Below are 22,237 nucleotides of genomic sequence, written 5' to 3'. Positions count from 1 at the left end.
ATGCTGTTCACAGCTCATCAGCTACCTCTGTCAGTTATTTGTAAATTTAAAATTTGCTCAAAGCTCTTCTAGCCTGGAGTGCCACCTTTAGAAAGTAAAGTAGCCTTCAATATTTTATGCAGTGTGCTACAGTGCTGATAATCCAAAGTGATTTCCCTTTGAGCACAAATGTATATATGGGGCTAAGTCACTCTAAATTAAAGTCACACCACTTTTCCTATTTTGCCCTAGAACAACTCCATATTCATTTTCTTTATGTACACATTTTTTTGTGTGGGCAGGAATTGGAACAGAGAATTTAAGGTAAACCACCACATGCTTGCAAAGCTGTTTTACAGTCTGAAGATTATTTGTCAGACTGGTCTTGTAATTAAACAAAAGGAGGATCATTCAGGAAACATTATTAACAACCTATATGCCTAAAAATAACACTAAATTTAAAGCTACTTTTCTGGATGTTTTTCATAATAACAAGAGGCATTTTTGTTTTGATTGAAGACAACAAGCTTATTCAGGCTTTTATGCCTTGGATTCAAGCATTTTAAACCTTGCACATTTTAAACCTTTAAAACCATGCTTTGCATACTCTTAGTAAAAAGTCTGACAACACCAGGTCATACTCTTCACAGTGCAATGCAGTTCTTAAAAAAAAGAAAGCAAAGTTCTGCCTTTTTGACCACTGACATTTTGCTGAAAAATAGTTTGACATAAATCAACCTAGATATGCTTTTATTGTTTCATTTATTATTCCGTCATTGAAGAAAAAAGGCTAATCAAGTTCTATCATAATTTTACGTCAGGAGCCAGTATCTTTAAATTTCAAGGCAGACCTTATTTTCTGAAGGGTGGTCACACCATGTTAAGAACATATTTTTTAGCTGCAGTTATATTTACACTCAGATGCCGCTCAGCAGTTCCACTTAATCTAAAACTAATGGCATGATAGTTTATTTGGAAAGAACTTCTCCACTTAATGAAAAACTGCTGCTAATTAGCAGTACACAAACAATTAAGTCAGTAACCTCTCTCGATAATGACGCTCATAACTACAGCTACAGAACAGATGCAGGATTACTAATCACTGTCTGAGAGGGAATAAAAAAAAATGACCTTTTCTCAGACCCAAAGCTTGTTCAAAACAGATGCCAGTCAATTAAATTCTATTTAAGACCTTGTAAACAAAAAAAAATCCAGACAGCTTCATAATGCACACAAATTATTTCTACAGCAACAATATGAACATGAACAAATCGGAATGGTGAAAAGGGTCAACTGCAATGCTTGGCAGACAAATATCTCAGATCTGAAATGCTTTAATTCAAAGCCCGAGTATCAATCCTACCTTTAGGAAAGAGAAAAGTCCATTAAAATTACTTCACATTTTCTCTTGTTTAATTCGAGAGGTTAAATTCAATTATTTCACAGTAATTTCTCAGAGTTACAATTTTACTGATGTAATTTTCAACATTTCATAGTACTTGTGCAGAAGTATAATACACTGAATGAAATTTTTTTTAAACCATAAAATTACCACCAGTTCAGATGATTATCATGCACTTGTTATTCTTCTAACCATACACTATTTAAACCCTTTTTTGATTAATTTAAATTAATTTTTAGACAAACTGGCAACTAGCCCAGACTTAGGAAAATTATCAAATCATACCTCAGGGTGAAAGTATGGAAGTTGAGTATTCCATACCCATTTTATATTTTATTCTGATGCTTACTTCCTATAATTTGTAACAGTCTCATTTCACCACCTCAAATTAATACATGAATTCTTCAATCCTTCTCAGCTGATCCTATTGACCCTCACAAACCAGCCAACCAGAACAATTAAAAGCCAACTGCTTCTCAATCAAGGATGACCATGCTGGTTCATTCTTGCTAATAAACACTCAAAACTGCCACACGGATTACCATTTTATTCTATCAATATCTAGCATTTTAGTAACCCTAGTCCTGAATTTATTTTCAAAATACACAAATCATTCATTGCTGTCACGAAAAATCTGAAAAGTTGGGCATGCAAAACTTCCACAGGAGCACATGAATTTCGAAAAACACTTGGTTAGGATGTCCCTTTCCAAATTTTGGATCGTTTTGTCCATGTGTAACCTCAATAACATCCAACAAAGTCAAGATTTTTGTGGCAGTAATGGGAGCAAATTGAGATTGAGAGTTATCACACAAGCAGCATACTGGTACAACAATAAACCACATCTGATTAAGTGCAATTTTTCCTGAAAACATATTGGTGCCAAGAGATTAGGTAATCCTTATGACAACCATGTCACAAGTAACACATTTAAATCAAACAGGCTACACAGTTGAAACTTCAGGCTATTCTGTCAAATTCATTTTTATTTATTATTTGGAAAATCTGCAATTCTTCTGGCATAAAACGCAATTAACTTTTTCCTCCCCTCAACAGATTTCATTTCTGTGACATTGTTTTCCTCTCAGAAGAGAGTAGGCAGGCGATCTGCCTCAGGTAGGACAAAGTTGAACACCTCAAATTTGGGCACTTTCCAAAGCTAATAGCTAATTTAGAAGTCCAGGGAGCTACAACATAATTGTAAATTTCAGATAGATCCCTATAAACAACCAGTAATATATTCTAACAAGCAGCCTATGTTTTGAAAAACAATGCCATTTCAAAAGGTGTTTGGCATTTTGCAACCTAAAGATCAAAAAGTTTCAGCACTGTTGCTGCAGTGATGAACAATTCATTATATAATATTGGAAATAATAAACCAGTAACACGGTTTTGTGCAAAATCTAATGCCGTAAATCAGAAGGATTAAATGTACCCATGATAATAATGCAACTCATGAAGTTACAATCGACCAGGTGCTAAAATATTTATTTTCTGAACAAGTAGGGGTTTTCGAGGTTGCCACAATGGAGCACAGTTAAGTAGCAGACGTGAAACATTGTGACCCTACCAACGCAACAGGTCAAAGAGAATTAACCAATAGTGGTTTAAGTGCTGCATTTCAAAATACATCGCATTGCTAAACACAGATTCTGCACGTCAGACTGAAGAAAACATTTAACATTCATTGCTTCCAGCTCTGTTTTATTTGACTGACATTTCCTTCCTTCCCTGGACAAATTCCTACCCGTTACATGCGATTTTCTTCTTAGTCCTTGTCACAATAATAATAAAAAAAACAATTTAAATGCAGAATTTTAGTTGAACATCTAATAAATCAAAGTAACTACAAACCAACATTTTCCTGACATTTGGCAATTCATTTCCTCCTATTTAATATACTTTATGATTCAGGTTCTTTAAAAAAAGAACAGATTTATCAAATGTTCGAGCTAAGTGCTGCTTCTCTTTTTAACATTTTATAATTCTGACAAGCATAGGAACAGATGTGCCTTCAACTAACAGTGGTGAAAAGCAGTTATGGGAAAGAAATGACAGTTAAATTAAATAACAAAGAGCTAGAAGCAACAAGCTTTCATATTTTCTTTGTCTGATGTACAGTGTCTAGGCTGAGACATGCGATCCACTTCATAATATTTACTTTAAAGCTTACAGACTCAGAATAGACATGAAATTTGGGTGACAACATAAAGTCAAAATTGGCTAAACTTGTATTTTAAAATTGAGAGATAAAATTTAAATCTTTCAAAAATGTGTGAACCCCATGTAGATCTTGAACTATGGAAAGATCACATATTTCCTTCTGAAATTAAGTTATGAAAAAGACCCTTCCTTGATCACACATTGAATTTTGATCAAATATGATCAAATCAAAAAAAAAGATCAAATATCATTTTCTTTTGACTAATCAACATGCAGATCTCAAAACAATTCAAAGAATCTTTTTTGAAGAATTCAAAAAAGGGCACAGCCTCAAGATAAGTGGGGGGGTGGGGGGGCGGCAGTTTAGATCGGAGTTGAGGAGGAACTTCTTCACTCAAAGGGTGCTGAATCTCTGGAATTCTCTGCCCGTTGAAGTGGTGGAGGCTACCTCGCTAAATATACTTAAGTCACGGGTAGATAGGTTTTTGACAGACAAGGGAATTAAGGGTTATGGGGAGAAAGTGAGAAAGTGAAACTGATCCACTTCAGATCAGCCATGACCTTATTGAATGGCGGAGCAGGCTCGAAGGGCTAGATGGCCTATTCCTGCTCCTATTTCTTCTGTTCTTATCTTTTACATTAGGGAAAGGGATCAATCTGGGACTCTTGAAAACTGTACATATTGATTTCATCAATGAATGCATTTACAACAGGGGAAGTAGTAAACATTTCAATTCTATATTAATTGTATTTGTCTGAATTGGCAGGGGGTGGGGGGGGGGAGCAAGTTGGGAGTCAACCACATTGCTGTGGCTTTGGAGTCACATAGAGACCAAACCAGGTAAGGACAGCAGATTTCCTCCTCTAAAGGATATTAGTAAACCAGATGCTTTTATAAACAGCAAGAGACAAAAACTGCGGTTGTAGTGTTCAGAGGTGCAGGTTTGGAATGTGCACCTCTAAATAAATGCTTATAAAAACGTGTAAAGATTGGCTTCAGTTTTATCCTTCACAACCCGGCTTTCTGTCATACAGTATGTTAACAAAGAATGGATACCTAAAGATGACGCTTGGAAATGAAGGAAAATCCTAGTACTATTGTGGAAAATAACAGAAGGCAAGTGCAAATTGTCAGGGTATGCTTGCCCTCCAATGTTTTTAGAGTCTAATGTCCTTTTTTCAGACAGCCATAGCACTACTCAGTCCTAGATTTATTTGGAAGTTAAACATTCCAAGCATAGACCTAACTCAACCATATCAGTTTCTATAAAGTCTCTCTTTACAGAAACTTCAGTAAATGTCCCACCACCTGCACACAATTAAACACAATTAGCATATAGGTAACACCTGAACCATACCAGTGGAAAAAGTTGCTTTATGGACACAAGTTATGTCCTTATCAAAGACGAAACAAGGTAAGGCTTTGACATTGTCACTTCCAACATGTAAATGATAAGAAAAGGCCAGAATTTTTCAGTTGCTCACATCAGCGTGATCTTCTAGTCTGCCAACAGTGCAGCTCTGTTACAGATTTCTCAGTGGCAAGGTGCATTCAATGGGAAACCGCTTTAACAACAACGGGACCAGAAAAACGGGATCACTAGCAAATGGCAGGTCACAAAACACACTGAGTTGCATGGAAAATCCCACCAAAAGTGCCTTGTGAGATGGATGTCCATCAGTGATTTAGGTTAGGAATGTCCATTAGCGTTCTTGGATTAAATTTGCTACAAAGATGAACTGCTAAATGCCCAACAGACATGGTTAGGATTTGATAGATTTTAGAAAACAGGTGGCTATCCATAGAATATATTCTGCACTTGAGCAGACTCCATCGACTCAATATGGGATCCCTCGATCAATATTAACGCTTAATTATGCTAAGATGTTCGCATATTGACAGGTAATTGTTTCTAACTAATGTTGGTTCTTAGAGAATGTCCTTTTGGATCATGGTCAGATTAAAACAATTCCTGAGGAACACTAATTTCCTTCAGCCTTCACCGAACACAAGATATGCCATGGTGAGACAGAGTAGAAGACTTGATGATTGCTAGATTTAGAAGTGGTACAGAATCGATATAGGTGTCAATCCAATAGAGGGATTAAAGGCAGGCAGAATGAGGTCGACTATTACAGCAGAAGACAATATTTGAATAAAAACAATGACTGAATGTAAACATGAAACAACAGTTAATACATATTTGCAGTGTGATCTCAAATGCAATGAACAGCCCAAAGCAAAGATGCAAGGTTCCCAAAATAATACATGACGAATTCTGAGGCAGAGGGTGAAGAAAGTGATGAATCCAAATAAATTAAAGGTCACTGATCACGTCAGTTATGGATTCTTTAACTGCAATACATGATAGTACTTGCACTTCAACAGTATGTGGGGCAGACTGATTAGAACATCATCTTCATTCACTAAGTATTGAGGATTATCAGGGGGGTAAGAAATATTCAAGGACTACTTGCTTTAAGGTTTATGATGAAAATATATTGAGGCCATGAAAGAATGTTCTAATTCCATTTAAAATACCTGGGGGGAGCCATTTTCTAAGTACAAATGTGGTCTCCAGAGAGATACCTGTGTTATTGAGTAAACTTTCTTTTGACAGGCATAAATTACATTTGACATGCAGTGTGATACAGCAAATATTTTTTGAAAGACAGTGTATTATCACATCCAAAGATGAATTGCCCAGCATGGGTATTGGGGTGACATGTCTTGTAGAAAGCTCCAACGAATGGAAGGATCCAATAATTGTGGGGCATGTAGGAAAAGGTACTAGTGGGACTTAGAAGCTTAATGAAAGGCTAATTGTTTGGAACAGCAACTGGATGTTACCGATGTTAGAGTGAAGTCTCCAATTCTGGACAATAGCATACACCAGTTGAATGCTATGACATAACCATTCCTATTGTGATAATGCACACTGTATGAAATACGTGAGCAAGAAAGGTTACAAATTGACCTTGCTGATTTGTGACAAATGTTGGCGGGATAGAAAATATCTAAAATTAAATGGGTGGATGCAAGTCATCAACTGTCGAATTGTTTTGCAAAAGGAAGTGCCTGTTGTCAAAATTTTTAGGAAGGATGCCTTGCTGTGCAGGGTTTTGCGCAGCATATGCAGGTATTTGGTTTAATTTGTTTTGAAATTTTGGTTACACACATTCACTCTAATTTTTTATTTAGCAAGAAAGAAATCCGTTAATTGTAATAGATTGTAATTATTAACTGTATAATTGTATGCAGGTGGCAGGCATTAATTGGGGATTCATTTGTATTGGCTTAGGAAGTAAATGTTTGTAATGTACATCTCTATTTAAAGTGTGTAAAGATTGGCTACAGTTCTTAATCACCAGCATTTTGAACATGCCAGATATTCCAAGTCGATAAAATCAGGAGCAGGGACACAAAAAAAAATTCAAAATGAGATCATTGAAAAATGAAACTAAGCTAACAGTAATGGTGAAAATGAATGGTAGCAAAGAGCAGAAAATCCCCAGAACCAGACATGTTTCCACTCCAGGGTTTTAAAAAGAGAAAACATTGCATATGTCCTCATCATAGACAAAGTTCTCATGATTTTGGATGTGTCCTTTCAGACTGGAAAACTGCACATGCCACTCTGCTATTTAAACAAAGATTACAGAGGAAAACCAAAGAATTACAGACCGGTTAGCAACGTGAAAATGTTCAGCTGATCAGAGAGCCAGCATGGATCTGTAACGGCCACTTAAGGCCCAATAAATCCAATGGATTTTTCTTCCAATAGATGATTAAATTAGGAGAGAAGAGAAAATTTATGGATGTTATTTACGTGGATTTCAAGGCGGCCTTTGACAAAGTTCCTGTCAGTTCAAGGTGAAGTTCATGGAACTGAAAGCAAATTATTAGGCTGATTAGAATTTTGGTTTGATAGAGACTAGTCATAATAGTTTTCAAACTTTATTTATTAGCGTCACAAGTAGGCTATGTTAACACTGAAATGAGGTTACTATGAAAACTGCCACACTCCAGCGCCTGTTTGGGTACACTGAAGGAGAATTTAACATGGCCAATCCACCTAGCCTTTTGGACTGCGGGAGGAAACCAGAGCACCTGAAAGAAACCCACACACACATGGGGAGAATGTGTAGACTCCACATGGACAGTGATCTAAACCAGGAATCAAACTCGGGTCCTTGGCGCTGTGAGGCAGCAGTGCTAACCACTGTGCCACCCCAGGCAAGTACTCTTGTTGATAAGGTGCACTTGCTGATGTCCCTCAAAGATCAGTACTGGGGCCTCAACTATTCACTGTACTCAAAAGACTTAGATAACACAATCGAAAGCCACACACCCAAACTTTCCAATGGCACAAAGATAGCAGGCAACGTAAGCAGTACAAATGGAAAGATAAAATTAGCATACTTAGAGTCAAAAAGAGAGCAGGTGCTACCTGACCTAGTATTGTACAGCAAGATAGCTTTAATTAATTAAGGCATCCACTAGGTAAAAGCAATTGTAATATGATTGAAGTTTCCATTCAGATTGAGGGAGAGAAGTGTGAGTCCAAGACCAGAATTTCAAACTTAAATAAGGGCAATTATAATGGCATGAAAGCAGAGCTTGTTAAAGTCAACTGGCAAATCAGTTTAAGGGATAGGTCAATAGAGATGCAGTGGTGAACATTTAAGGTGAAACATTCTAACAAGAAGAAAAAATTCAAGGACCCACCATAGTATTCATAAATAAAGTTAAAGGCAGTATCAAACTTAAAGAAAAGACATAATTGCACAAGGATGGCTGGCAGGTCAACATATTGGACAGAATATAAAAAACAGCAAAGAATGACTAAAAGATTAATAAGGAGGGAAAAATTAGAGTATGTGAGACGGCTAGCTAGAAATAAAAAACAGTAAGAGTTTCTATAGATTTTTTAAAAAATTGACGAAGTGAGCAGTGGTCCCTTGGAAAGTGAGTCAAGGGCATCAATAATGGAAAATAAAGAGATGACAAATAAACTGAACCAGCATTTTGCAGCAGCCTTCATTATGGAGGAGACAAGTAACATCCCAGAAATGGGTGCAGATCATGAAATGGAAGGGAGAAAGGACCTCAAGAAAATATCACCAAGAAACTTATACCGAGCAAATTATTGGAGCTATGGGTTGACGAGCCTCTTCTCGCAAACGGCAATTTATGCTCGATTAACTGTTAACGTTAAAAGTCAGGATTGATAGATTTCTGTTCGCCATAGGTACCAAAGGATATGAGGCCAACATCCCTTCTAATGTTTGTGTGCAGAACCTTCAAAATTTTATTTAGGCACAGTAATTTACAGAAGCCAACTTACACTTGTCCTAGGCAGAAACACCCAGGCTGCTGTGAAGCCTCAAGGGAGCACTGGCAAAGATAGCCATAAAGAATTAGGTAACTATGATTTCATTGATTGGTGGAACAAGGTCAAGGGGCTAAATGGTCTACGCGTGTTCCTATGACTTGACATACACAAGACAATTAAAGTCATTAATACATACCTCCATGCCACTAAAGTACAGCAACATCCAATGATTATACACACAAGAAAAATAAATGCATCTTTATAAAGCACCTTTGCAATGAGTTGCTAAGCTCCGGTAACATTATATTTTCACTATTAATACTAGTTTGGTTCAGTTGGTTTGTTTTGAATCCCACACCAGTGTTCAGTACATAATCTATGCAAAGATATTCAGTGCCTTTCAGTGAAACTGCTGGAATTGTTGGAGACACCAAACGTCACAGCAAAGTCCAAGCTTTAAGTTCAGATGGATATTGAAGATTCATAAAACAAGAAATTCTCAAAGTGCATTGCCTAATTTATAACTCCTTATTCAATACCAATTAAGAAAATCTCCTTCATACGCATAGGACACCTTTTGGTGCAAAATGACTACAATGCTTCCCAATATCAGACACTGCATTTGAAAAGATTAATGAATTGTGTAAAAAAAATCAAACTCTACTCTTTAATATACTGCTTAAAGACAAACTTAAAACTTAGAAGGTAATACCTGTCTTTAAGAGAGCTTAAAGAAGAATTTTTTGTGATTAAGTGTGAACTACACAAGAGCAATCAATCAGTATTAAGAAACAAATTTTAATTATAACGACATGCCAAATAAAATCAATGTTCATCTTAAGGATAACACGTAGGTCCCGATTTTACTATTTTGACTTGAAGTGCTGGGCAGACTAGATCGGGGAGTGTTTAAGATCCAACTTTTAGATGCATTCTCTGGTGCCCTCTTACGTACTTTGCCTGAAAGAAGAAAATCAACAATTCCGAATTGCGCTGCACAAGCCTGTGGGCAGAGCTAAATGCACTTGAAACACCACTGCTCCAATCGGAGGCTTCAACTGCGCATGCACAGTAAAAAAAATTTTAAAACGCTCTCCTGCCACATCACTCCCAGGCCAGATAGTGCCTCCCCCCAACCCCACAACATAACTGACTCCCTGCCCCCCGCCAACCAATTGCATGCAGAGTGGAACCCCAACTCCATTTAAATCAATGTTGCATCCCGACGGTAGCCATTATAGCTCTTGGTAAAGGGGGAATGGGTGCAGATTGCGCTACTCGCCTCACGTTCAACTTTACCAAGTTTCCACGCCAGAAAACAGGTGCAACTTGATGGTAAAATTGGGCCCTTAGTTATGAAACAATGGCAGGCACACAAGCTACTCAGGGAATGAAATAGAATAAGGACCAAAAATTGGATTTTAAATTACTGCTTTGCAAGATTTTGAGACATTGATACGAAAAGTACTTTGCACTTAAGATCAGTCTCATTTATTTATGAGATTTTTGAAGACTTATTTGAATTCTCAATTACCCCAACCATGACAAATAATTGCTATCTTATTGCAAATATTCAGCAAATGAAATGTTAGAATATCACAAACCTTGTACATTCTTTTCTTTTTGATGTTGGGCTAGCATAGGCCAAAAATAATGGGGCCTGACAGGTAAACCTTTCTTCTGCATGATCGTCATCAGCTCAATTGACATTTCTAGAAATATAAAATGAAACTATTTAATCATCACAAGTGCTAAACAGAAATATACCAGAGTAAAATAATGTCTCACCCCAAGACTTGATAATAAATTATGAACAATTAAGCTCTAAGTGCAACCCATCCTAAGAGCACCATGCAGCTGATTTTTCCTCCAATTAAGTACAATTTTATTTTCAGGTAGATGAACAACTCTGGTTCACACAAGATTTAATTTTGGTTGATGCACTGCCTTTCTTTCACTTGTTCTCCACCAACTCTGACACAATGCATAAAATTAAATTTACTTTGAAAATAAGAACACTGCTAACAACTAAACATTTTCTTTCCCCGTCATACTGTGAATTTAGCATCATACAAACAGAAGAGAAGGAATTATACTTGGATCGTTACTACTTGCCACTACGGTTGCACTGCGTGAATCACACAAAACCCGCATTTAAAATGGTTCAATTAACAACTTTGCTTAGAGGCCTGCTAACTGGGTTATTATGCTGCAGATTTTAGTTATGTCAAAGGCAAAACTTGGATATGTGATGTTAACAGGAATGCTATTACTCCTACGTCATTCTATATCAGAAGCTTACGGAGATGAAAAGAAACCCTCTTTTGGGAAGATACTTTGAAATTTTGTCCGCTGATCTAAGTCTCTCATACATGTCAAGTGCATTTGTGCAGCTAGTCTTCGTGCTTACTTTTACTCAAACTGAAGATACGGTAGTGACATTTAAGGAGAATCTTGACAAATACACGAATAGGATGGGAATAGAGAAATGTGATCCCCGGAAGGGCAAGGTGTTTTGGTTCAGTTGGGCACTATGGTTGGGGCAAGCTTAAAGGGTCAACGGGCCTGTCTTGTGCTGCAATTTTATTTGTTCTTTGAATTTATAGAAATAAATGCAAAGTGTAGTGTTGCTATCATTGACATGGTCCCCAACCATATTTCCCATCGAACACAAGTAATCATTTCAGATCAATGAGCTATTTTGTCAGTTCAGATTAATATTTCCAGCATCTGCATTTGTTTTTGTGTAAACGTAATTGTTAAATTGAGACACACAAGTCCTACTCACAGCACATCTAAGATCCCAAGTTGAGCTCAGGAAATGCAGACCCACTTATAGAAACTATAGTTTGTTATGAATGCGAAGAGACATTGCGAACAGTCTGATTGCAGAAGTTTCCTCTGCAAACTAAAGCCTATATCTAACACCCCGCTCCCCCCCTCCCCGTGCATGTAGTATCATTAAGCTTGGTTTGACTTTGACAAATATTTGCTATCAACAGATGTAATTACCTTCTAATTTTAGGAGCCAATTTAGCATTACAAAGGAGATCTTGGGTTGGAAATAAAAATAGAAAGCAGGAAACAACTCATCCGTATACTCCTGTGTAGCATGCTCTAAACACCTTTCTTTAAAGGTATGGAAATTCCCTTAAGAAAGTTCATGATTTTAAACTTCACACAAGCCTATGATGAATGGCTTTGTCAGAAAAGACCAACAATTTTCATGCAATCAACATCTCCCAACCTTCAAGTTTTACATATAATACATACCGTTTTTTCTGGCATCTAGCGCACAATGAAGAGCAAACTGGAAAGGAGTCGAGTGCAATCTGGCCTCCTGCAGTCCCTCACAGAAGTGACACAACTTCTCTATTGGCTAAAATACAACAGGAAAAAGTAGAAATCATTTTCTTCCTCAAAGAAAATGAGCACCCAAATGACAAATGGAAATGGTTCAGTACGATGTAATAATGGGTGGGTGAATTTTTTTCTCATCCACACTTGTCCAATCAATTGTGAAAAGCATCCAGGAGAAGAATCAACTTATACCCAGCGACCAATTACCAGTTTTATAGCACACCTTTAAACAAGAAAATGTCCAAAGGTACTTCATATAACAGAAATAGAAATTAAGCAAGAGAAAAAAAAAATTTGATTGACAGCAAGATTTTATGAAAGCTTCCAACCTTGATGGAAGCAAGCAGCACTCCAATCTGTTCAGGGTACTGACTTTAAGGGTATGGCTGAGTTACCTGAAGACTAGTAGATCCTCTGAAGCTGTGTGCCTACACAACTGCATTACAGTCCTATCACATACCATATCTCTAATTATTACAGCCACGCCCATGATGGCTAAACAAAGTTTGCTGCCACTCAGTGGAGATGGCAGGGCGGGGAAAGAGGCAAGTTTAGTTACTTTCAATTATCAATTGAAAAACACTAAGTGAAATAAATGCCACTACTTCACCAAAGCAGTCAACAATCCTTCTCCCTCCAGGAGTTCCATTTATCTTCATCACAACACTCTTCCCCACATGTAACTTCCATCTTCAGTATTCATTTAATTTGCAGAGACTGTCTCTGATCTTCACACTCAGTTCACAAAAGGCAAACTCTCCCCAAATTCACACTTACTTCTGCCTGATTGTGTTTTTTGATGTGAAGCATTGACGAAGCTAGTTACCTCACTATTCATAGCTGGTTTAAGTCCTTACTTTTTTTGAGCTTGTCAAATGAAAACAAAAAAGCCTCGTCTTGAGCCATTGCTACCAATTCAACCTTTCCTCTGTTAAAGGACCAAAATACAAGCTACAATACAAACACAAACAAATGTAAGGTGATGCAGAGGTTATAGTGCTCAACTTAAAACTCAAAGTCAGAGTTCAAATGTCACCATGATAAATTTAAAGTTGAATCAATAAACTTTTTAATTTGTGCATTCACATGTTATCATCCCAAAGGTTAGTGATGTTATTCTTTGTTCTCCTTCCATATCTATGGTGACATTTTGAAGATGTATGCTATATATAGGTTTTTCACTCTATCTTGATATAGGCGCTTGTAAAATCCATTCTGCACATGGGTGGAAAAAATTAAGGGAGCATTGCTGAAGACTGAGATCCTGTACTGAATAGGCAGCTAGGTCATCCAAGTCTTGCTATTGGTCATACAATCCAATAACTGTGATGGCTGTGACATCAAGTGGATAACAAAGTGAAATGGGGCTGAATGTTATCGCCATGCATATGGAAACAGACAAAATGTCCATTAATATCATAGAGAAACAACATGTAAACAAGGGAAAAGGAATGAATGAAGAATGGAACTTGGGATACTCTGGAGACAAAGTTACAGTGGCGGAACAAAAGTAATATTGCTGGTGTTGTGCTGTGCAAGGGGAGAAGTCAAAAAAAGAGCATGTTAAGAAAGTCCTAGAGGAAAATGGAGTATTTGAGGCAGAGAGCAATTTGGATGCTGTACGAATTGAGTGAAATACTAACGGTATTCATTACAAAGGGAGCATTATGTGGTTGGGAACTAAGAATATGACCCAAGCATAAATTAATGTGTACTGACTTGTGCAAAATTTACAGTTACCAATTTAACTGACAACAATACAAACATTGATTTGGTACCATAAAATTGTGTGCTTATCGCCAAGTTACTTGGCCTTACCTTGTCTAGATTAATACAGTGCCGGATAAAGAAGTTACCAAGGTCTAACGAATCTCCATTTTGATTCTCAGGCTGAAACGTGGGAAAGGTTTTCAACACCTGGAAAGCCGTTTCTTCCAAACCTTGTGTAATCAGGCTCAAACATAGATTCATAGCATCTGTAACAATGAACAAATTAGAAAAATAAGCTATTCTACAATAATTGCTGAACCACAACCAACAAATTGTAATTATGAAGCACACATCTGCTTTGTAAAACATCCTTAGTGACCATTTAAACAATGTGTAGGTGAGAAGTCTGATCAGCTATTTGAGTCTGCTTTAATTGTGCATCATCTCACATAGGCAGTGTGCAGTATTGCAATCCAACAACCTGATTCACAAGAATGAATTGAATCTTGCAAAAAAAATCAACAAAATCTAATTAAAAACAGGAAACCCTATAGACCCATGTGTACCCATACAATTGCAAAACCTATTATACAGTCCTCCCTTTTGTTAGAGTTTGTTTCAGCCCTATACATCCATCTCAACTTTCATGTTTCTACTTATGGTGCACCATTTCATTGCCCAGAAGTACCCAAACAACGTTCTCCACTTCCAAGCAAAAATCAATTTACTTTTGACTTGACTACTTGGGTGAGTACAATGGAATCCTCCAAAAGGATGGTTGGTTATGCTTCACATTTGATAGGGAGCCTTTGTTCAGAAACTAGCCCTGGGAAGGGGTTGTGAATGTGTCCAATGTTAGGACTACCCCCCCACCATCCCACATCCCTCCTCCAAAGGGCCCTCTTAACCAATGCGATTTCTCATGCCATTTTTTTTAAATTGACCAACTACCAAGGCAAGCGTATTGTTAACATTTCACAATTTGTTTTCAGAATACTGCAAATGAACTGCACTTTTGCACCAGCCGATACAAAGGGACAATCTCAAAAAGGAAACAGAGCCCCTTAAATTATACCATGTCCTTACATGATGTGACTTGAAATACCTGAAAAATGCACTCGCATTATCCTGTGTTGTCTTACTTTATCCTTCAAAACTACTGAAAGAATCTGAAAGCAAACATTTTGTGCAGAATTTTTCCTTACGTTATACATCATAAATGTAAGTGAGGTCCATTCATAGAAACCCTACAGTGCAGAAGGCGGCCATTCAGCCCATCAAATCTGTACCGACAACAATCCCACGCAGGCCCTATACCCGTAACTCCACACATTTACCCTGCTAATCCCTCTAATATACACATCCCGGAACAGTAAGGGGCAATTTAGCATGGCCAGTCAACCTTTGCGCATCTTTGGACTCAGAGGAAATCAGGGCACTATGCAGACACAGGGAAAGCGTGTAAACTCCACTGAGACAGTGACGCGAGTCCAGAATTGAACCCGGGTCCCTGGTGCTGTGAGGCAGCAGCGCTAACCATTGTGCCTCTGGTTCATTGTCAGTAAAGCAAAATTTAATAATTTCAAATTAGCAGAAAATTCTGTGCTGTTTCCAATCCACAAATCAAAACCATGAAACATAACCACTGAAGGATACTACCAGGATGCCAAAAAGAGTAGTTATTTCTCTCTTATGAAATAAGAAATCACAGAATCACAAAAGTAACACAGGAGGCTGTTCAGCCCATCACGCCTGCACTGACTCTCCAAATGAACATGATGACTTTGTGACATTCCGCTGCCCTTTTCTCCATACCTTTGCATATTGTTTACAGCATAGGCTTTGAAAGAAAACCAGTGAACAGCGTAGGATTTTAACTCTTCAACTCAAAATATACAAGCAAAATTGAAATAATCGGAAGACAACTGGAAGTCCAGACACCGGACAAGATCAACAAAGGATTCGGCAACAGCACCTGAGATCAGACCGTGTTTGGCAAAAAAGTTAATTAAACCTGCAGCTGAGGAGTTCAGGCTGCAGAGCTCGCCACATATACCACTGGAATAGGCAAGGAGGTAGAGTGGCAGAGAAAAGATTTTTGCACTGCAGTAAGTCTTTGGAGGAAAGGAACTGCTACAGTCAGCTCACACTGCCACAGAATTGAGACCAATGAGAGAAGTTCAACTGTCACTCAAGATTAAACCAAACAACCAACCTCAGAGTCTCTAGGTTAGAGCAGTACCTTATGCTATACATCCAATAGGTAGAATTATAATTGAAGAGACTTGTAAACACAGGAGTCTTAGAACCCGTCACTATCAGTGACCGGGCAACCCCTATAATGCCTGTAGCGAAACAGAACAGCCTTGTATGTACTTGCAGAGATTTCAAGACAACAATCAATCCAGTTCTCTATGCAAATCAATACCTGTTACCATTGATTGTGGATTTGTTTGCTGGCCTACGAAGAGGACAGAAGTTCAGCAAAATCGCTTGTCATAGTACTTGCAAATGAATGTTGCAGCTGAATCTCAACAATTGCTTATCATCATCATCCATAAAGGTCAGTTCCATTACAAACAACTGCCTCTTTGGAATTACATCAGCACCCGCTTTATTTCAACAGTCAATGGGCCAGATTTTGAGTAGTCTACAGAGGTATAATACTATCTTGACGGCATCTTAATTACAAGGTCAAATTTTTTTTTATTCATTTGTGGGACAAGAGCATTGCTGGCTAGCCAGCGTTTATTGCCCATCCCGAGTTGCACAAGGGCAGTTGAAAGTCAACCATATCAAATGAAGAAGAACATTAATGTAATCTTGAAACAACCTCACAACGCTTCTGACACATGGCCTTCGTGTCAGGAAAGATAAATGTGATTTCTTCCAGATATCTATCCAATATCTAGGCCATATCATTAACAGTAAAGGTTTACACAATGTACCTTAAAAGATGAAAGGTATACTGAAACTCCACGAGCAATAACTGTTACACAGTTAAGATCATTCCACGGATTAATTAAATTCTGCGGCAAATCTAGCACAGAATTTAATAAAATTTATTTATTAGCATCATATTAACATTGCAATGAAGTTACTGTGAAAATCCCCTGGTCTCCACACTCCGGTGCCTGTTCAGATACACTGAGGGAGAACTTAGCATAGCCAATACACCTAACCAGCTCATCTTTCGGACTGTGGGAGGAAACCAGAGCACTCAGAGAAAACCCATGCAGACACAGGTCGAATGTGGAGATTCTGCACAGGCAATGATCCAAGCCGGGAATCGAACCCAGGTCCCTGGCACTGAGGCGACAGTGCTGATCACTGTGCCACCGTGTCACCATACTGAAAAAGTCAGAAGAGTTGGTATATTTCAACCCAAAGTTATCACTACAAATTGTTTGTGATGCATCACCATACGGATTTGGAGCAGTGGTGTCACACATACTACCTTCTGGGGAAGAAAGACCAATAGATTTTGTATCATGTACCCAAACCAGTGCGGAATCATGCCAAACAGTTGGGAAAGGAAGTATTGTTTTTGGACAAAGAAAGTTCCAACAATATTGTTATGGTCATCATTACACATTACTGACGAAGTACCGACCTTTAACAATCATCTTCAGGCCACACAAAGGTATTCTATTGTTGCAAGCAGACTTTAGCAATGGTCGTCAATGCCGTCCCAACCATTTGCACAAAATCAGATATCGTCGATCCGAAAGCCATGCCAATGCAGATGCATTGTGATGTTTACTTTTACCTGATGGACACGTGCCACCAAGTAGTGTTTCCAGTATCTTCTGCTTTTTACAAGTATGCAATATCCCAGTAACTGCTGCTCAAGTCCAACAACATATCAGAAATGATCCTGTGATGGGGAAGGTACTGGAAATGGTATTGAAGGGAAGGATGGCAGGAATACATCCCAATTTAAAAACATATGTTTCCAAGAAATTTGAGTTGACAGTACAGTGCAGATGTCTGTTGTGGAACACGAGTAATAATTCCTCCAAACTTGTGACAAAGAATACTGGAACATTTACATGAAGGACACCCAGGTACAGTTTGAAAGAAGGAACTTGCGAAGAGGTACTGGCCTGGACTTGATGCCCAAATACAGGAACCGGCCAGACTGTGCCAGTCCTGCGCACAGTTAAGAAACGCACTGCCATTGTCCCCATTACATTTATTGCAGAGGCCTAAAATGCCATGACAACATTTACACTTCGACTTTGCGGGCTCATTCATGTTCATGGTTGCCACTAACTACAACTTTGGACCAATTAGCCGACCTGGAGATCACTGGTGAGCATTTTGCTGCTAGTCTACTTTCTGCTGAAGAGACTGTTGCACCTTCTTCAGAGACAAAAAACACTTACTACAAACCCTGAGAGTACCTCGAAGGTCAAGGAAAACCAGATTCCTGAAGTGTGCAGGCATCCAGTGCAGAATAGGTTGTCTCCAGATCACCTTTCCTGTCAACAGCATCATAATTACTGTGTAATGATAACTTGCCTGCCAATGTATGTACATGTTTTCTGATAATTATGTAACAGGATCATAATTATTGTTAAGGGGCCTTAGAAGTAAAAAGGGAGGGGTGTTAGATATTAGAGTTGTGTGTTGCATGGTCCCTTTCAGGGTTTGGTCACATGGTGAATCCATGACATTATTGGCCACTTTGCAGGCTTTATTCAGTCTAATTCCAGCTACACAGGAGTGAACAGCTTCCTAATAAACCTGTTGTTTCACCCAAAACCCATATGCTCTCACTTTCCATTCTTTTATCTTGCAGCAAGTGCTACAAATACAATACACACCTCCTCCGAGTACTTAAATAACAAAAAGCTAGAGATTTAGTCATAAGTCTTCAGTGCAGGACAGGATGTTTTATCCAATATTCACATTTAGACATCCCTAAGAGGATACATCAGGATCGGATGGTATTTTTCATCCGTGCAAATACAAAAGAGGATTTGTTTTAATTTTCGATTCTTTAATGTTTAATGCACTCTTACCGAAATTCCAAGTGTTTTAAGGTAAATAAGGTTTGAGGAATCACAACTGAACACCATGCACAAGCACTGCCAGTGTGGAACTTGCCTGGTACATATCCCCTGTCATGTCTCATCCGCTCCACAATATCCTGAACATATTGTGGATAGCCAGACTTGGCCAGGCTGAAGATAATTTGCATCAAGTCCCTGTCCATCAGGCTGGCATCTGTCTTTTCAACTTTCTCCAGTGTCTATCAACAAGGGAAAGATTAAGCACACAAAAACAGGTTTTAGATTCAAATCACACAAATATCTTAGGGCAGTGCTAAGAGAGATTTTTTCTTTCCTTCAACACCTTTTAATCTTTTCCCTATTCCCCAACTTGACATAATCAGCTCTTTTAACCTGTTACCCTATCAATTACTAATCAGGTAACCACTTAGAAAATATAGTATTTATGGAACCTAAATCAGAAGAAAATAATTTTGAAGAAAGATTACCAACTTACCATCTCGGATTTAAATTCAGGTTAGAAAATATATGTATGGGAATTTTGTTTTTAAAAGTCACACTTAAAAAAATCAGATGCACTACATTTGAAAATCTGAACCCATTTACTTCCCCTCACCTTTGTTAGTCTTTGCATAGCTATTTTTTACAACTCAAAAAGGACAACGGATCAGGTAATACACACATTGAGCAGGAAGAGAGAAAGAACTGTTTATTAACTAAGTATTTATGCAGTGAGCGTACAAAAAAATTGTGCATCATTATAACAAACCAGATGGCAATTTTAATCAAAATGCATATAAATATTTTTTCTCATAGTATTAATTTAGTCAATGGAGGTTACAGGAAATTTCATTATAGGATAAACACGTATGCTGCAAACAATGAGTCACTTTTTTTTACATTTTTAAAATGAAACTGATTCAACATCAGAATACCTGCACTTAAGGGCAGGTTATGAAAGAGTGAATATAATGATTTTTATAGTTGAAATTAATGTCAACTAAGTAGAGAATGAAAGCTTCACATAGGGAGAGCACGAGCAGGCATTTAGGTTTTTTCATCTGTCTGTTCCCTCTTTTTAGCAACTACAATTTCCCTCTTCCCGTGCCTCTAAGCACACCCACTGCTTCCTCCAGCAAACAATGCCTAGAACTCCCTTCCAGCAGGAAAATGATACAAAAATCTGAGGACATGCACCAACCGGCTCAAACAGCTTCTTCCCTGCAGCCATTAGGCTTTTGAAAGGACCTACCTCGCATTAAGTTGATCTTTCTCTACACCCTAACCATGACTATAACACTTCATTCTGCATGCCTTTCCTTCTCTATGAACAGTATGCTTTGCCTGCATAACATGCAAGAAACAACAACTTCTAATTGTATCCCAATACATGTGATAATAATAAATCAAATCAAAACTCTGCTAATGATGTGCTAAATGTTTGCTTCATGTCAAATTGATTTGTCTTCCAATTCCTTCCCTTCAGCCTCATGGGGGATGGATAGATACTTCACTCATAAACAAGAAAATTACCAGTGAGAATTGCAGCAATGAACAAGGCTTCATTCTACATGAGAGAGTTGCAGAAGGTGCAGACTAATGTAGCGCAACAGGATCCCTTCCTGATCTGACCAAATGAAAATGTCTCTGTGCTGGTTGAAAGGATACTATGTGAAATGAGTTTCATCACTGTCAATCCAATTGCTAATGAGCACGGATTAACTGGGTGATTCAACCCATAATTCTGCACTCATCAGCAATCGATTGATGAAGGAGACAGAACATTTTAAGTAGTGCAACAGGACGTTTTCTTCTGACAGTGGGGCCAAAGTAAATGCTTTGTTGCTAAGAAAATTGAGGACTAAGCTGCATCACACCAACGTTACACATCTCAGACTGCTGCAGAAATTGGAAAATATTCCTTCCTCAACACCATCGTCCTTTAACTACATCATGCTTACAGAAGTTACAGATTTTTGCATCAGTGAAACCAAATTTTAGGCCTGCTTTCACTCAAAAACATTCTCAGCAATGAAAGTCTATATTCTTGGGTTTTCAATATTAGGGAATGGAGGCGATTTCAAAATAATGACATTTTGACTAAATGATTAAACATTAAAAGTAATAAATAAACTGATGCTCAAGATCATAAGCATTACCACAAACACAATGTTTCTGAATTTTTAGGATTTTTCAAGCAAAAACTATACATTCTGGAGGATACATAATGTTTCTATATAAATAACATTATATTCAAGGCCAGGTTTTGGACAACATGAATAAGGAGTAGCTGTTCCCTTTAGTTGAAGGATCAGTTACGAGGGACACTAGTTCAAGGTGAGGGGCAGGTGGTTTGAGGGGACAGGAAAAAAACATTTTAACCCAGATGCTGGTGGCAGTCTGGAATGCACTGCCTGGGAGGATGGTGGAGGTAGGTTACCTTACATCCTTCAAAAAGTACCTGGATGAGCACCTGGCAGAACATAACATTCAGGGCTAAGGGCCAAGTGCTGGTAAATGGGATTAGGGAGGAGGTCAGGTGCTACACACATGTTGGTGCAGACTCGATGGACTGAAGGGCTTCTTCTGTACTGCATGATTCTATGAATTAAGTTGGACTCAAATTCAAGAAACAGATGTTGTTCTGTTTTGTACCTGTTTCACGTTCTCAATATCTCCCTTTTCAGCGTATGCATTCAGCAGTGCAACATAGGTATCAGGACCGGGCTCAATTCCTGCACCACTCATTACAGTTAGAATGCCCTCTGCACTTTCCATGTCACTGAAATAGAAGTTTATGAATTAAAATACTAGATAGATGAAACAGAATGTCCAGAAAATACATATTTCCTCCATTTGCATTAATCCATTCAACAGAAGCTTTCCTATTACTTTAAATTGAACAATGGCAATATCAAATAGTCAATTGTATATTTATTCAGAAGACAGAAAGCATTTGATTAGTGCATTGAGCAGAAGCAAAACAATTTATTTTTACAATACCAATACCAAGTCACTTTGAAGTGCAGATACTGTTGTTATGTAGCTAAATATTTTATTCATATTTAGATCCAATAACGGCGACAATTAATCAATCTTATTCATTATTTATCGTGCTTTCTTGGAGGGAAGAATGTTAACCAAGAGAATAATTGTCAGGACCAGAAGAATTCCCAATTCTTCAATGAATGGGATCTTCGTTTGAGGTTTGAGATGTGTGAACTGGTTGAAGTGTCTAATTTTTCCAGACAACCGGGGACAGTAGTATT

The 22,237-nt window shown here is 38.0% G+C and overlaps 1 protein-coding gene across 1 annotated transcript in view; it reads right to left on the bottom strand.

Moving 5' to 3' along the window:
• lrpprc (leucine-rich pentatricopeptide repeat containing) overlaps nt 1–22,237 on the bottom strand; it is a 133,554-nt gene that overhangs the window by 79,955 nt on the left and 31,362 nt on the right. Inside the window, exons 7-11 of the mRNA XM_080200647.1 lie at nt 21,624–21,750; nt 19,063–19,207; nt 14,059–14,216; nt 12,154–12,259; nt 10,485–10,592 (exon numbers count right to left, since the gene is read on the bottom strand). Of these exons, the coding sequence (XP_080056773.1) occupies nt 10,485–10,592; nt 12,154–12,259; nt 14,059–14,216; nt 19,063–19,207; nt 21,624–21,750 (644 nt within the window). The remainder of the gene's footprint in view (nt 1–10,484; nt 10,593–12,153; nt 12,260–14,058; nt 14,217–19,062; nt 19,208–21,623; nt 21,751–22,237) is intronic.

This window comes from Carcharhinus amblyrhynchos, chromosome 12 (assembly GCF_965287045.1).
Source record: "Carcharhinus amblyrhynchos chromosome 12, sCarAmb.v2.hapA, whole genome shotgun sequence".
Lineage (NCBI taxonomy): Eukaryota > Metazoa > Chordata > Chondrichthyes > Carcharhiniformes > Carcharhinidae > Carcharhinus > Carcharhinus amblyrhynchos.
This window is presented reverse-complemented; position numbering and strand designations above follow the sequence as displayed.